Source organism: Lissotriton helveticus, chromosome 5_1 (genome assembly GCF_964261635.1).
Source record: "Lissotriton helveticus chromosome 5_1, aLisHel1.1, whole genome shotgun sequence".
Taxonomy (NCBI): Eukaryota; Metazoa; Chordata; class Amphibia; order Caudata; family Salamandridae; genus Lissotriton; species Lissotriton helveticus.
In genome coordinates, this window is record NC_136065.1 from 721,298,990 (window position 1) to 721,317,068 (window position 18,079).

Sequence of the window (18,079 nt, forward strand, 5' to 3'; positions counted from 1 at the left end):
CAACACCACTCTTGCTCTCAGATGGTTCTAGAGAGACCTGCAGAAAGATGCACAACAATTAATAAATACAAAGTGTGTACGCTCTGTCTCTCACTCCTCCAGCCTTTACACTATTAAGTGCTACAGCCTTGGACAGGATAAGAGCACCACTCTTGTCACTTATGTATGGTACTAAAATTCTTCCCACATATGGCACACTGCAGTTCAGTACTCTTCCAACTAAGCACATTCCCTCAGTGTAGCATCAGCGCCAGGTCAGTAGTAGAATTCACGGTGCATATGTGGACTACAAATACACATTAGCTAACAGTTGAAGAATGACATTTGAAAAGCCTATCAGAGCAAAAATCACATTTAATTCGCTCAAACATATATTTTACCAATAATCGTTCGGTGCAAATGTTCACTCTTGCACCAGCCTGCCAATAGAAACGTTGGTACACGTTTTCAGTGGCCTGATGCACTGGTAAGTAGACTGGCCCACATCTAAAATAGTAAATGTCACCTAAATCCTTGTGCAGCAGGGGCTATTCTGTGGTCTAGGGTTGTATGACATTACAACGCAGGCTTTTACCACGCGTGCCATTACAACGCTGTTTTTACTACGCAAGTCGTTACAACGACTTGCGCTGTAAGCGCTGGATAGTGGAATAGTTTAATTTTCTATTCCAACTCCAGCCCACGTTACAGTAGGGAAGGTGTTGGAATAGAAAATTAAACTTTTCCCTATCCAACAGCGCCCTCCAGCGCAAGTCGTTGTAACGACTTGCGTTGTAATAGCAGCGTTGTAATGGTAGCGCGTGGTAATTCCCGCGTTGTAAAGGCTGTTCTCCGTGGTCTAGAGATGCTGTGCCTTAGGAACACATATGCAACTTATTGTTAATGCTTTATAATGATCAGGACACTTCCTCAAAGTCCTGCATAGTGATAAGCAATTTTTCACTGGTTCCAGGCAATTTTACAATTGTGCTGAAAAATTATTGTGTGACAGTTACACTGATAGTCCGGGCAAAAATTACATTTTCAGTGGCTGACGTGTGCTAAAGCGTGTGCCAGCCCGGAAGTGCAGAAGTAGGTTCAAGACTTCCTGACAACAGTGCGATATCGCCTGACACTGATGTAAAATACACTATCTGTCCTCCTAGTAAAATCAAGTGAATCTCAAATTTTGGTTAGACGATAAGTTGTGGTTTTCTTTGAAATTCTTGGAGCTCTCGCTTGCTTCCTCAATTTTTTGGCACCTAAATGGCTTTGCAGGTAGTTATATGCGTGCATGGCTCGCATTCTAAAGCATGTTGCTTTCTATTTTTGTACACTTTATCAAAAAGTCACTCTATTCCAGTTGATATGCAAGTCTCAAATTTTACAATAAAAAGCAATCATAAGTGAGTTTAATTAAAAACATTCATGTAAATTAGTAAGCAGTGGCTTTAACGTTTGTTAAGGGAGCCTGCAAGATGGAACACTGCATGCGTTTTGTTCCGTACCCCAAGGATGTTCTGGGTTCGCGTGGCCTAATGAATGCTCCCATGGACGTCACTTGGGAGGAGTCTGAATGCTCCTCCTCATTTGATTTTCTCTGGTTCGTGCACCAGTTCAGTGATTATAAGAGCAACAAGAAGCAATGAAATACTACTGACTCAGATAGGTCCTCTCCGCCGTCAATCTGTTGAGACCTCCGCGTGAGGAAACTGTTGGCTGGTTACAATGCTGATGTGATTCAAGCATCTGTAACTGAACCAACAAATCCTCTGGATGTGTACCATGGCAGGAACAGAAGTGGTGGTCAGAACCACTAGACCTTACTCTTTCCAGCCCGACAGACTGTATATTTGCTACGGCCTGAAGGGTGGTATGATTGTACCAAAGTAGGCATGGAGGTTGGTATAATTGTACCGAAGGTGCTCTGTTTACATAGTCCATGGGCGAGTCCTTCGCTATCTTTTGTGCCTCTAGAAAGAGAGAAGGTTGTGAACCAAAAACACTGCATGAATGTAACTCTTGAGGCTCATTGTGGCAGCCATGTTATTCTACTGCCAAAAAGGTGTTACCGCTCTGCCAAATCTGAATCTATTCTTCCCACGTACCACTGCTGAATAGAACTGATGGTTGTGCTTCTAAGGTCTCTATTGGAAACAAACCCACTGCAGCCAGTCAGTGTAGACTTAGGGTGGCCGTTTTGTCCACTCTTTGTTCATGATTCAGTTGCTTTTTTGTCTCTCTTCCATGTCCTGATTCAGTGGCTCACCTCCTTATTCTTGAGTTTGCCCCGTCCAAGGAGTACTTCGGTCTCAACCTGTTCTGATTAGGTGAATTGAGGGGTGGGTAAGGGGAAGGGAGAGGTTACAACACATCCTTCCCTTGCAGATGTAAGGACCTTGCAATGCAGTTAGGGTTGTCACCTTTACTAGAGAGAAATGCCGACCTTCTGTTCTTATTTTAGCCATCTGTAAAGGCCACAGCACGAATTTTTAAGTTGAACTTTATATGAAATAGTCAGTATTTATTTTTAACACTTCCTTTCTTTGTTTACTATAATTATTAGTCAGGGGTCATTTAGGCAGCTGCAGAACATATTTTAATGTTTTTTTTTCTTAAATGTACTTTTTAAACTTGTATACTGATACGGAGAAAATTATCGGCTTTACGTGGTTTTTCTCATTTTTATACTTTCTGGGACTTCAAAATACTGGTAGTTCCAGTATAAAACTAACAGGTTGCGACCATAGTTCTAGAACATGACTGACTATTTCTCTTCGTTGCCTGCCTCTCAGTGCTCCTCCTTACTTTTCCACCCCTGCTCTCTTTATTACAGAGTGAGCCCCCCTCATGCCCACTTGCACCTGAGGCCCCTTGTGCTCAGCCCACAGTATCAGAAGGTGACCCTCTTGAAATGTTTTTGGAAACAATTGTGTCCATCTTTATTTATGCTTTAAGACAATCATCCCAATTCTTGCTTCTGCACAACAGCCATCTCAGACTGTGTTTTTCGTAATGCAAAATAAAATGCATTAATTGATGGACACAGATCATGTAAGTGCGTGCACATACATGGCAGCAATCTTGCCATGCTTTTTCGTCTCATTAAGAAAAAGCATTCCAAGATGGCTGCTGTGCATGTGCACTCATGGTTACTATCTGGGGGGAAAAAGCAATGGCAAAGCAGAAAAGGTCTGTGCCTCAGTGTCATGGGTGAGACCCATTGGCTTTGTCAATGCTTGGATTTCTAGAAGTGGAGATTGTATGATGAGATTGCTACGAATAAACTTGTGTAATGATCTCAGGAAATATTCTCATATAGCCTGATTAACATTCTCTTTTTGTACTAGGTGGGGCTTTAAAATCAGTGATGTTCATTGCGACAGTTATAAAACAAATATTAGGGCTGGGCAAAAATGCGTATTTTTCCCACGCAAAATGGCTTAAAATTCCCTTAAAAAAATTGAAATGACACATTTTTTATGAAATGTGATATTACAGTATCTCCCATAATTGTTTTTACTCAAACGTTTACCTTGGGTAAAAATAAAAAATTTGGAAGATACTGGCAGGTGACTGGTTTGAGTAAAAAAGGCTTTTGTTAAGACATCTATCACTGGAATCTCGTGAGACATTTTAACGTGAGATGTGTGCAAGGCTAAAGATTATGCAAAATTGCATAATGGTTAATTTGAAGAAAATTAATGGATGTATGCAAAATGCAAAATTCGAAAAATCAGGAATATTGCTGGCTTTATTAACATTATTCCCTAGCCTAAAAAATAATACCCCTGTGAGAGCCCTGACTAGCCTTCTGCCTATTGCTCCAAACTTGAATAATACTCCCACCATGCTCCACTCAGATGGAGCACGTAAAGAAAGTTAAGGAAAGATCGGAGAACGCGTTCATTACTTCTATTTCAGGTACTTATCAAAATACTGCATAGAACTTGCTGTTTAGTTATTTATGTGAATAACAAGCTTTGCAAAGACAATAGGTCTCGGCGCCAAAAGGCTGAAATATTGAGTTTGCCAGTTCATTCTGCCAATGAATGCAAATGCATGCCTCAAGGTGCATGCGTATGCTTGGCTGGCAATCTTGCAAAGATGGCCAGCGATGTGCACAAATGCTTTGTAACACATTCACATGCGTGTATTGTGACGTCTGTGTTGTGATGTGGTTGCTCGCGTAAAGTGTGTGCGCTTTCATAGTGTTGCATGGAAGCCATTTTTAATTTATTGTTCTAACATGGGGGACGTCTTTGAAAGACTGGCAAATAAAAGTGTAAAAAAAGTGAAAAACAAGGGTTCGTGAAGAGCAAAAAGTGGAGCAAGTGTCACAGCAGGACTTAGCGTCTGCTGGGCACCCCAAAAAAAGGTAAACAAATATACAGAAAAATTAAGAAGAATTAACAGCGGGAGTGGTATGGGAAACATCCGGAGTAGGGTAGTGAAAAGAGAGCATGCAGTGGTGAGGAGTAGGAAAAAGCAGGGGGACAGCAAAGAAACACATGTATTACCATGTAGTGCGGAATACAAAATAAACATGCATCAGCAAAACCAATAGGTCCGGGTTTAAAGTGTTAATGCATGTAGGTTTTGCAGATTAAGTGTGACATGAGGGAGGGAGAGAGCAAGAGCAGACAGAGGGCTATAGTTGTAAAATAGTCCATCGCACTCTAATTCTGTCACTGCAGTGGAAGCAAAAGGTGACACTCAATCAGCCAATAGTATTAAGGGAGTGGTGAATACTCTACTGAGTTGGCCAATGATGTGGTTGACGAAGTCACAAGCTAATACGTTAAAGAGGCTGTTTGGAGCAAAAACAATGGCTGAAAAGGGTGTAACTAAAGCCCACTTTTTATAAGGGTAAAAGCCATTACATCGCGCCTGTTACCCTGCATGCCATTACAACGCAAGCGTTACCACGCACGCATTGTAACAACGCGGTCTGAGGTTCTGTGAATTCTGAACCTGTGGGTTCCATTTTGTGTATGGCAGCCATTTTGTGGTGGCCTTCACATAGGCCATGATTGTGGCTGAAACTAGTCTTTTGAGGACATGTACACCTTAGCTCGAGTTCATGCTGACTCCTGTTTGACCTGAGTGAACTGACCCTGTTGCCTGAAGCTGACCTTGTTAAACCAGTTCCTGCCTGTTAGCTGATCAAGATTGAGGATCAAAGCACAGGACATTGTAGAGTTTGGTATGCACACACACACACACCCCTTATCTGTTTTCTGTTCCTTCTTTTATGGTCTGTTTATGATATGGGTTGTGGTCCTTTTATTATGGGTTTGTCCGGCTTGTCTAAAGAAGAATGTTGGGTTTGTTCAATGATTGATTATGGGCCGGACAACTGTAAAATGGGTTTGTCATTTGGCAGACCTTGCATGTCCATGTTAGGCATTTTTTGCATGCTTGCAAAAGCTAGGACTGCCCCTTACTTGTATGCTGAAGTTTGTAACCCTAAGCATATAAAAGGCCTCTGTTTTCTGTATTCCTCAGACTACCTCATTCAGTTGCTACGGCTTCTGTGTGACGTGGCCTCACTTATTAAATTTAATAAAGATGTCTTTTCATATTTTCAGCTTCTGTGCCAAGTTCTTTTTTATTAGTAAGTATTCCCTGAGAATGAAGATTTCAGTTCTTCAGGTCTTTACTATGCATTTTTTTACAATGCATGTGCTATTATCACGCATGCCTCTATTTCAGTGTGAAGGTCTGTATGGTAAAAGCACATACCTTGTAAAAAGATATAAGGGTTCCACGTCGTTGTGAGGAAACAGAGGCTCTTCCGCTTCCTCACAACGACGTGCTCTGCCTCTCAGACGGAACCAGGAACTACGAGGAGAGAGAGGTAAGGGGGATTGGTGCAGGAGTAGTGATTTAGGGTTTTGGGTAGGGAGAGGACTGGGGGTCAGGGGGAGGGTGTGCAAGGGTAGTGTTTCAAAGTTTAGGGTAGAGAAAGGATTGGGAGTCGGGGTTGTGCAGGGGTAGTGATTTAGAGTTTAGGGTAGGGAGAGGACTGGAAGTCAGGGGAGGTCTTGCTGTGGTACTGTTTTAGGGTTTAGGGCAGGAAAAGGATTGGGGGTCATGTAGGGATAGTGATTTAGGGTTTAGAGTAGGGAAGGGATTGGGGTGGACAGTGCTTTAAATGGGTAAAAACAAGTGCAGGTACTCATCAAATTGAGCTGTGGACATGGGCGGGTCTTTGGGTGGGGTCAGGGGCGGGGCAAGGTGCCAGCATCCAACGAGACCAAGATATTCTCAGAGTACATCTGGGAATGTTGATGGAGAAATAGATACTGTGTGTATATTACTTCACAGACACTGGCACTGAAATACAAATTATATGAATTGTATTGTTGATATAAGATATAAGGTTGCATTTTCACGGTAAGTATTGATTTACTTATGTAGGAGTTTTATGCATAGCGTCACTATAACTTCTCTGTGCCAAAATATGAAGTAGTATTCATATTTCCATTGGGCATGCCCTATTCATTATGTGTTGATGAGCAGCCTATGCAGCACAGAACTCTATTGCACTGACAAATTATCAGCATAATCTGCTGAAATAGAATAACTTCTTTCCATATCAGCTAATAGTGCACATCTGTGACACACATACAAGTTGGTACTCACACAGACACTTACTTACACATGCACACCATTCGCTAAAACTGATTTTTACGAATGCAACATCCAAGTTGTACTTTAAATGCATGTGTTAACCCTGATGATTAGTGGCATCCCCCTCCACTGTCGGCCTGACTACAGGAGAAAGGCGCACAAACTTTTCTCAAATTCATACCAATTTAGGATGTAGTGCGTAGCGCTACATTGGAATTTTGTGTAGCGCTACCTGCAGACTGCCCAAAAGTAAAAGGAGTTCTGACCAAAAAGTTCCTTGAGATATTATTTTGTCTCACTAGCAAATTTTCTGAAACTGCTTTTCCCATGATTGCAAAACAACTACAGGACGTCCGTTTCACCTCAAGGTTCTGTGCTGTAATCTCCCGGATCTCTAGGTGGCGAAGCTGAAGAGTGAGAGAAGCTATGTACATAGAAAATCTCAGCAGGTTTGGTTCATTTGGGGCCTTATCCGTGCTGGCCGCCATCTAAGATCGTCTGTCAATGCACACATCCTTTGGTAGCCAACCTCATCAGAAACAGCAACCAACGCCTGTCCAAGTAACGTTGCTAGACATTCGTAATATAAGCCTGGCAACTGCCCCAGAGTACCGATACTCTCCCTGGCCAAGGAGAAGTACCGATACTCAGGGTGGAACAATTTGGAAGTGCTGGTACTCAGTACCGGTGAGTACTGGCCCATTTAAAGCACTAGGGGTGGGGGTTGGTCAGTGGTAGTGATTTAAGGTTTAATTAGGGTAGGGCAGGGTAGTGTTACTTACCTTACACACTTGTCTTTACCACGCATGCCTTTGCGTTGTAATGACATGCGTGGTAAAGGCACATTCCTGGTAAAATAATGTGTTGTAATGGTAGGTCGTTGTAAGCGTACTAACATAGTAATACCCCGTATTGTAATGGCACGCATGGTATTAGTATGTGTAGTAACGTCATACATTCCTTTCCATATATTGTTAGCAATAGGTCTGTTTCACGTCTGTGGTGTCAAAACCCAGACCTCAAAGAGTGTTCAATTAAATACAAAGTGAAAGGATAAAGCTCATCCAATCAGAACACTGTGAGAGCAAGATGTGCCAGGGCGGAGAAAGGATAAACAATTACTATAAGGAAAATAGATTTATTAGTCAGTTCAGTTCAGTAAATCTTTATTTCGATGATTAAAAACCATCATAAAAATACATTTTGCAAATTCATTAATTACATTTCTGAACCATGTTACATTAAAAACAGAATTTATACAATTAAAACATGTGGTCTTATTAGTCAAAAACTAGATCTCACCGATTGTTTCGTGGAGCATTAGTGTCGCGTGTCCTTAGAAAGCCTAGTTGACTCCCCTGTCTTGCAAAGATGTATCCGGTTTCACCTTATTGCTATCGTGTTTATGTCGCCAGAGTCACATTTCTCCGCCTGTCAGGGAACGCGTCCCGGGCACTTTAACTCTTCGGTCTGTCCAAACAGAGGTGGCGCTGGAGGCTGAAGGCATCTCGCCCGTCTGTGTACAACGCGGAGTATTTTCACGAGGGTCTGAGCGGTGCCGGCGGCAGGAACTCTTCTGGCTATTCTGGAAGCGTCCATTGAAACCGGAGCGCGGCTGTTGATGGCCGCGGTACTAATGAACTTGTTCCTCCGAGTGACAGATCCTGTAGCGAGGAAGAGAGAGAAATGCTTATTTTACATTTAGCATGCACGTGAGTCAGTGTGCTCGATAGGATCATCCGTGTTCGGTGATATTTGCTTCTAAATATCCTCACATAGCCGTTTCCGAGCTGCGCTCGCTTTGGCGCCATTATTGAACCGAGCAGTGGCCTCTGACGCGTGTCTGCGTGGTGTCTGTCACACAGGAAGGAATGCCCGGCGGCTAAAAGGGGCAGGTGGGTTGTGAAGAAGCCGGTGACAGCTACATGCCTCAAAACAACGCTAATTTAGGCGCTGATGTGGGGGGAGCAGTATTTAAAGATTCCAGGGGTGAGCGAGGCTCCTCAGAGCTCTTGTCGCCCTTGGGTGGATCTAACAGTGGCGTGACGTCTGCTTTGTGTCCTCGAGGCCTGCTTTGTGATATATGACGAGCATCGCATCGTAAACAACACAACGATTGGGCAGTGGGGATGGCGCGCTGGACTCAGAAGGTCAACGAAAGGTAAGCTTGGCAAACGTTAGCGAGTGCACAACTTTTTTTTGTCTGTTCCTTTAGTCTTAAAATGGGCCTGTAGCTCCCGCGGTTGTCTGTACTCAGACTACCCCGCCTCTCAGGAACAAAGGTGGCCTTTGTGTTGAACATTATATTTAGTTTGCGCTTTCACAGTACTTTCCAGAAATTTCAAGAACACAGTAAACATCCAAAAAAGAAGAATTTGTAGCTAGCGTGCAAATCTACCCTTTTTAATGGCTGTATTTTAGAGTTTTCCAAATGGGAAAGTTTAGTGCATACATGTAAATGATCATTCGCTCGAGAAACATGCTATTATAACAGAGCCCGAAGGAACAAAACATACAGAGATGTTAACTTGGTTGATTAGTATTATGTAAGCCAGTAGTGTACCAAAATGCCCCAGACACTTCTCGGTCACACGCGTAATGCCAGTCAATTGCATTTACATGTTAGTTAATTTCCTTACACAAGCAACATCCTCAACATTGTGTATTTGTTGTCCCGTGGATGTGAATATGTGTTTTATAAACAATGGTTTAATGCTAAAATGCTCACTCACCTGAAAATTGTGACCTGACTTCCAACTTGAAACTGTTGCATATGAAGGTCATGAGATAAACAAACATGCTGCCCCCTAAATCTATAAACGTTTTAGGATCCCAACTGCTTTAAAAACATGTTGTTTCTGGTTAAGTGGTATTTATTAGTCAGTGAAATTCAGGAGTGATTAGCAACAACCACTCTGGAGAAGTGTGGCTCAATGGTTAGAGCGGCAGACCCTGATGCAGAGGTCTAGCCCGGGACCAGGGTTCAATTCCCCGCCTCGGCGGGTCTTGAGCTCAAAAATTCCACGGATCTGATAATTCTCGCCTCGGTGCCTATTCCAATCATGGAGTCCCACTCTGCAACTCTGGGCAATAGCTTGCTTAGGGCCAGATGTAGGTGGCCAATTACCGGTCGGTAACGGCCGAATTCGGCCGTTACCGACCGGTAATTGGATTTTGAGATGTAGGGCATGCATTTACAGAATCGGTATTTTACCGATTCTGTATTTACCGATTCGGTAAAAATACCGAATCGGTAAACACAGACTCGGTAAAATACCGATTCTGTAAATGCAGATGTAGCTGGCACATGTCAGAGTGCCACAGGGCTTTAAGAATCGGTATTTTACCATCCAATCCAATTGGGTGGTAAAATACCGAATCCAGGTGTGCATGCACACCTGTGCCATGTGACACACAGACATGCCCTTAGGGCATGTCTGTGTGCCACATGGCGCACATGCCTATTTTTGGGGTGCCAGAGGGTGTCAAAGTGACACCCCCTGCACCCTTGCTAAAATCGGTATTTACCGAATCTGTAATTACAGATTCGGTATTGCCCATTGATTCCTATGGGCTGCAAGGCCCATAGGAATCAATGGGCAATACCGAATCGGTATTTACAGAATCGGTAAATACAGAATCTTAACGATTCGGTATTTACCGAATCTGAAATACCTACATCTCCCCCCCTCTATTTTACCACCTCTTAAATACCGATTCGGTATGAATCGGTATTTAAGAGGTGGTAAATTAAAATTACCTACATCTGGCCCTTAATCTCTACAACGGCTCCCACAACGCTAAGGATGCCTGGCCTCCACCTTGGGGGTGCCCAGGAGTGGACACCTCACAGGGAAAGCCAGGATGGGTTCCACAGCGGTATTCGTACAAGCGCCTTGAGACCCTTGCGGGTGAGTAGTGCGCTATACAAGTATCAATTTACATTTACATTTTTACTCATCATATAAAAACTTTGCAAATCGAACCCTACAGGTGTACAGACTAAATTCACAGAGGATTTTCGAAGAGTAGGTAGGTGTGTTAGGCACGAATTACACCTGAATATTCTGACCTTATCCATCAAGCATTTTCTGCAAATAAGTTGTGACTTTTGTCTTATCCCAGGTTTACACCACACTTTCCACAAGTAACCCATGTGAATCCGAAACCCTTTTAATAAGCATGTTTGCCTCCTCGAAATTCGTGAATAATTTATACTTACGCCTGCTGTAAGACTGACTTATGTAGAGGAAAATATTTTTGCAGTAGGGCTCAGGCACACTTACTCCTAGAAGAACCTCTGTAGATCAGGCCCTCTGTGTTTTAGTGATCTTCGAAGACCTCACCTGCTAGTAGATTTGCTGTATGCTAATAGTATAGTGCAAATAATATGCAGATGTTTAGAGTGCAATGCTCAGTTTATTACCATGGTTGAGTGTGAGGAGGTCTAGGGTTCATGAGAGGTGAAGCTTGAGTAGGCCGTGCTACCCGTCTCTGTCTCTCCACAGTGGAAATAAACAGAGCAGTGCATTCTGCACATCCGTTTCTATGGGTTATTCCATGTTGATTTTTCATGTGCAATAACTATAAACAAAAGCATGTACCCTTAACTAAAGCACATGGGTTTAAATCTATGCAACAAGACAGAAATAAAGGAACTGGGCCTGGTGAGTAAATCCCTAGTGTTTTCATTTGCAAACTTGTCTGAGAATGGAATCTTGGAGAAAATAAGCTTTGTTTTCTCAAGTCAGTTGCGCTTTGATTTAGTAATAAAATGGAATGTGACATTTGCAATGTGCTAATAAATGTGTGAAACTGTGTTTATTGTACACTTCTTCCAAATAACACGTGTTGTTGGACATGCCACAAATAGTATATATGCAGATGTGCATATAGCGATTTCCTATTAATTCCCATTGCTGTGTTAAAATGGTGGAGGTGCCACCCTGCATGTCGGCGTTGTAGGTGGTGCCATAGCATTCTGCAGTTCTTTTGTCTGGTGCTGATGAAGCAAGGTTGTTGGACGGACCATGGGATGGTCATGGAACTGGGAGAGGTTCACACCTGGTATCACCAGGGAAGCGGTGTATAGAGCCACGAGGGAGCAGAGGCTAATCCAGTTCGGAGGTAGTTGCATATGGAGCCGGGCCCCACGCATCCAATAGTGATCCATCATGCTGGAGGTACCGCTCTGCATATCGGCGATGTAGGTGGTGCCATAGAATTCTGCAGTTCTTTTTGTCTGGTGCCGATGAAGCAAGGTCGTTGGACGACCCATGGAATGGTCTTGGAACTGGGAGAGGTTCACACCTGGTATCACCAGGGAAGGGGTGTATAGAGCCACGAGGGAGCAGAGGCCATTCTAGTTCGGAGGTAGTTGCATATGGAGCCGGTCCCCACGCATCCAATAGTGATCCATCATGCTAGAGGTACCGCATGCATATTGGCGTAGTAGGTGGTGATCTTGCAGTTGAGGTTGCTCCCCACCCTTAGTGTCCTATTTCCTCTGAAACAAAGAGAAATCTGTTAATTTCATTGCTAATCTAGGTTGTGTAGTAATTCCTGTCCTTGTGTATCCCTGTATGTTTGCATTCCATATTTCTTACCATTGGATTATTATCTTATCTAATCTTAGGTGACCATTTGTCTTGGTACCATCCCATAAGGATATTACTCTACATCTGAACTTAGCACCACTGTACCATTTGTCATGGGCACATACTGACTTGGTAATTTTAAGACGTGATCTGCTCTCACAATCGGGGTTGAGGGTTAACTAAATAGTTACTGCAATCAGAAGATGGTAAGACCTTTCAAAAATGCCTCGGTGTAATATGCCTTTTTCCCACTCTAGTTGAGCCCTTTATTGCCCTCCCTTCTTCATTCTTGATATCTCTTCCATTATCTCTTATTTTTCTGTCAGGACTTGTAGGACTTCAGGGGTGGTATCAAATCTAGTTGTAGTAACTCATGCAGTTACAGGGCTAACATGAGTTGGTTGTAACTGCTTTTATTCTGCATACAAAGAGGTGCAGGAGACAGTGTGTAATATTTGGGATACAACTTAAGGGAGATGCAATATGTCCACTGCAGCAGCATGGGGGATGAGGAAACATACTTAACAATTGGTTTTGGAAGTGGATGTAACTATACTATGCATGTGCTGCTACATATATTGTCAAATGAAGCAGTATGGAGAGGGTGATGGTCAGTATCATTATCAACAGTTCTGCGCATGCGCGTAATAGTTGATGTAGGATGAAAGGAATAAAAGTGCACTAGGGCTAAGAATAGCATTATGGGTACAACGAGAATGAAAAACAAAGAAGAAATACATACCTCGAAAGAAGTATTGTCTATTGTCAGAACAATAGAGAGAGGCTTTACTCCGGTTGCTTCTCCTGTTCTCCTCCCTCTTTTTCTTGCTCGGTGTCCAAAAGGATGGATGGCACGGCTGGGGACAGGAAAATTGTACTGAGGTGAATCCATGGTTTGTGGCAGTGGACTTTCATTGCAATAGCTGTGCTGTCTGTTACAGGAAAGAGTCTTAGGAACTTAGAGGTCTTTCACTTGCAAAAGTTTCTCAATGTTAATTGTAGTTCCCAATGGCAAACTACATGTATAACCTGTCTTGAGAACAACTTTGCGGGTTGTTAGATTAGACAGGCAGGCAGACATTCCAGTTTGTACTACTTCAGGTACACTCTCAATCTGCAATTTATATCTTCTTAGTGTCTACTTAGTGGCACAGATATGTTCATTTTTACTCTCACGGTTACAGTCGGATGTGGGTACAAATGGAAATCTGGTCTTGAGGTGTTTATTAAGATGATCAGTGCTAGTGAAATATTTTGTAGGAGACCGTCCTTAGAGATGTTAAATTCTGGATCCTCTCAGGAACAACCTACTGTGGTATTTCCCACGCGAATCAGAAAATTAGCAGCAGACTTGACATGACAGTGGACACAGTGTCCAGCTTTTTAAGAATGGGCAGTCTAAACCTATTGGATAACAATAATGAATGTAAATCATATCAATGTAGTTAATGTGCAGTTACTTAAAGAGTACTTGTGGTCAGGGTATTATGGAATCTATTACCTTACAGGTGGGGTTTGATGAATACTACTGGCACACAGTCTAGGCGTGTATGTACATTACAAATGAAGCTTGGCATATTTAGAAGAACATGTTTCTGGCAGTTTGTAAAAGAAGATGTAGCTGGTTTATGGCTATCAGTAGCCATGCTTAGTGCATGACAGGTTTCCTTGTAGATATCTATCAATATATTAAATCTGTTCCTGTTGTGTGCTTCCTCTAGCTTCCCACAACATTTTCTCAAGCTCTGGGGCACTTTGTTGTATTTCTCTAAAGTGCAGGTAAGCTGTCTCAGTGTAATGTCTTGATGCATCCAAAGGGTCCGATGGTGTTGGTGTTTTACTGGCTACCACAAATGTGGTATGTGTGTCACTAAGGGGGCACTTTGCTGCATCTTTGGCTGCCCAAACAGCTAGGGCATTTCCACAGGATATAAAACCCTGAGCACTAATGTGGGCTGCACACTTCACCACTGCGACTACATCTGGCAGTGTTAAAGCTTGTATCAAGTCCTCCAAGAGGGGACGGTGCATGACGGGACATCCGTCAGACTTAAAATCTGCATCTGCTCCGCCTCATGATGCTAGAGTGCACTGTTGAGGTAGCATAGGCTGAGTCAGAGTTTACTTTTATTGTTTTTCTTTCCCCTGTTTGAGGGCTGCCACTAAAGGTACTAGTTCAGTAGCCTGGGCTGAATACTGGGGTGGCAGAGTTATCTGTTCTGTTATCTGTAGTGTGTCTGAAGAGTCACGCTGCACCTCTCTGACCACCGCAGCACCTGTATGTCTTACTCTCATGTCCTAATCTATTGTAGAAAACCCACCTACAAAAACATGCAACACTACCTGGAAAGGGGTGTGGAAAAAAGGTAGCAAGATTGGCTGTATGGCACTTAAATATTTTTGAGGGTCGGTGAGGGTCGGTGATGATAATATTATTTCAGAGCCTGATACTCTCTGTGTTGTTAGTGTTGTTTTGGCTTTCTGAATGATTGCAAATACTGCATGTTCAGCGTACAATGTCAGAGTTGCACCTACAACAATGGGAGCACTATTCTTCACTGCACAGTCGGCCATTGCTAGTGCTTTTTCACAAGGGTCATTGCCTTTCATGACAGAATCAAGTACGCTACTAAAATACGCAATTGGCTTGTGACCTAAAGGACACTTTTTGGTGATGACAGCCATCATCATCTGGCTATTGCAATGGCAAAAAAAGCAAACACTCTTTATTGTAGTCTGGTGTTCCTAACACTGGTGCTCCAAACAGTAGAGGATTCACTGGGGCCCCTCGAGGCAGAAGCCGCAGACAATCGGGATGCAGCAGCTAGATTGCAAGAGGCCAGGGTGGTCCCTGGCTGGTGGACCATGGTCAATACTGTAGTAATCAGGACAACACAGGTATGATGAAGTCAACGTAGTTTTATTGAAGAGTAGGAAAAGCAGGTAATAAAGTCTCTCCACAGTCCCACCTGGAGCAGCCTGCTATCTCCTAAGCCTCATACATCCAACTGTCATTCAGCTCCAGTCACCTAGAAGAATACTACAAATACATACAGAAAGTTCACACAGAGGCAGACCGAGTAGGTACACTATTGGTGCATCTGATACTCCCAGATCTCTCTCACACACCAATTCTAGCAGTGAATAGCCGGACACAGGGAATGGTGGACACACAACAAGAGATAAATACAGCATTTAGAGACTATTACATGGAATTATATACAGCCCATCCAAACCCTAGCCCCACAGAGCTGTTAGCGTTCCTTCGTAGGGTGCACCTGCCTAAGGTGCAAGATGCAGACAGAGAAGACCGGTCTGCACTTTAGAACGACAAATGAAATGAGAGGGGCCCTTAAGGAACTGGCACATAATAAACCACCAGGATCCGATAGACTCCCAGTAGAGTTCTACTCAGCCTATAGGGCTCAGTTGATCCTGCAAATGCTACGGTATTGCTTGAAAAGCCAAGCCTTCATGTTCTTACTAACCTGCCGGAGAGATGTTGTAAGTCTGATGAGACAGGGATGTTATTCTTTATTCTGGGCATGCCAAGCTATTTCATCAGTCACATTCAGTAATGTTAACAATGAGAGTGCAATTATTCCATTTTTACCAGGACATCATATACTCATTCTCTTGTCTAAAATTGTCCTCCCTAGCCTTGCTGACTCTCTTAGGAACCTTTATCAAGCAGGCAAGGGATATCTCAAAGGATGGTGTATGAAGATTGAGACTAGATGCAGCATTGTAGTTGCAATAAGGATGGCATGTTCAGCCAGACCTGTTCTTTTGTATATAAAGAACAACACTTTGATAGCACCATACATCTGTAAATGTAACCAAACAGTGTAAAAATCACACAATAGAAAAAAACATAAACTGCCAGAAAACCAGATACACTTCATGTTGCGAAAACTATATACTATTTCCAATTGCTAATGACTTATTAATGCTGTTCGGTTCCTAATTACTGTTAAGAACATGAAAGATTGTGAGCCCGTCGCCTAACCCATTTGGTATCTGACCACAATGACGAGGAACGTGGTGCAGACTGTGAAGAAAGACAATGATTCTAGTTTGGTGAATGAACGTGCTTCAATGCTCACTGTGAAGGGCATGGTGCCAGGAAACCCTGCTTAGTCTCTAGGTTTCGGATTAGGGGTTCTTCGTACCCTGAAACAAGGACCCATAGGAGAAAGTGATAATGGCTAAATATCCACTGAGGTCAGATATTGGTACTGACTGTGATAGACGTGGAGTGACAATTACGCACTGTTAGGTATGGTTTCACAGGTGCACGAAGCAGGCAGTATGACAATGCGGAAACGTTTCAAGCTTCTGGACCTAGCGGGCTTGCTACCCTACCATGTGCTGGACCTCTCCACCTCAGTTAAGGATCTAGGGATTTCTGAGTAAAGTTCACACACACTTTAAATGGCACCTAGGTCACTAAGTCACTAATGCTGGTGTTTGATTTCTACTCACACCATGCTAGGCCTAGGGTACAGAGTACAAAGTAAAGGACAGGTATCTCACAATGGTGAACAAAATGAATAATGACATGTGGCGGGAATATGCACACCTGTAAGGAAACAAATCAGCACCCAGCTCGGTAACAAGACAAAAAATCGAATTCAAAATATAGAATTACCAAAATATCAAAGTCAAAATATAGAATGGACAAAATATCGAATGGACAGAATATAGTGGTGAAAAATATCGAATTGAAGGTAAGTAATTTAATATTGAATAGTAATTTTTACCCCTACGCTATCCAACGCTTTCCCTACTGTTGCACTCTCTGGAGTGGGAATAGTAATTTTTACCCCTACGCTATCCAACGCTTTCCCTACTGTTGCACTCTCTGGAGTGGGAATAGTAATTTTTACCCCTATGATATCCAACGCTTTCCCTACTGTTCCACTCTCTGGAGTGGGAATAGTAATTTTTACCCCTACGCTATCCAACGCTTTCCCTACTGTTGCACTCACTGGAGTGGTATTAGTAAATGTTATATTTATTCTTTCATTCATTTTAAATTACTTTTAAGACATTTAAAAAAATTCGATATTTTGACTAACTATATTTTTTAAAACTATATTTTTGATTCGATATTTTTGTACTTAGCTGTTTGTAGATAGGAATTCGATATTTTTGCATTCTATATTTTTTCTTCGATATTTTGCTAATTCTATATTTGTGAATTCGATATTATGTCAGTGATCCACTCAGCTCACCTGCACTTGGTAGCTGGTCCTCGTTCTGTTGGCTTTTTGTTGCTTATGAGGGCAAGCACCCTGTCGCCAACTCTTCGCTCCTTGGGCTGGCTGCTGACTTCATGCAGGCAAGGTCAGCAGTAACAGAGCATTATAATTTGTCATAGCATAGAGGAAACTGACACCACACTGCTTCGCATTCTGAAAGCACCATGGCTGGTTCTACTCAAGTCTGCATCTGTAGAGCGCTTGTCCCTTTGTAGCAGTTATCTCAAACTTATTTGTGCAGCCATTGACACTTGGGTAGCAACCAGTTGCCAATCAGTAGCATCAAGTGCATTCTTTACCTTTGAAAATTCCATAATTTGGCTTTAGAAAGGAAAATGGATAGATCAAACCATGCCTTCTCGCCAAATGTGTTGTGGGGGAATGCAGGGTCGGACCGGCCTTTAGGACAATCAGGCAATGCTTGATGGACTGGTCTGACAGGCCAGTGTGTGGGCCCATTTTTTGGCTTTTTGTGAGCCTGTTTTATGGTCTGCTGCGCTGGTTTTATTGTTGATTTCACTAATATTAAAACAAATATGCAGCAAGCTCAAATCTGTGCAGACTTCCATAGCTTGCAAAGTACTTATACAACGTCTCTGTACA

General features: G+C 42.7%; 1 protein-coding gene across 41 annotated transcripts in view; it reads left to right on the forward strand.

Moving 5' to 3' along the window:
* SORBS1 (sorbin and SH3 domain containing 1) overlaps positions 1-18,079 on the forward strand; it is a 1,860,906-nt gene that overhangs the window by 1,091,757 nt on the left and 751,070 nt on the right. For 12 of the 41 annotated variants that reach the window (XM_078643139.1, XM_078643161.1, XM_078643166.1 and 9 more), the window contains exon 1: positions 8,498-8,776. The exons of 5 other annotated variants lie outside the window; for them this stretch is intronic. In XM_078643139.1, coding sequence (XP_078499265.1) covers positions 8,745-8,776 — 32 coding nt within the window. In that variant the 5' untranslated portion in view covers positions 8,498-8,744. Of the gene's footprint in view, positions 1-8,495; positions 8,777-18,079 lie in introns of those variants that run through there. 24 more of the 41 variants (XM_078643148.1, XM_078643156.1, XM_078643165.1 and 21 more) reach the window with 8 other exon arrangements.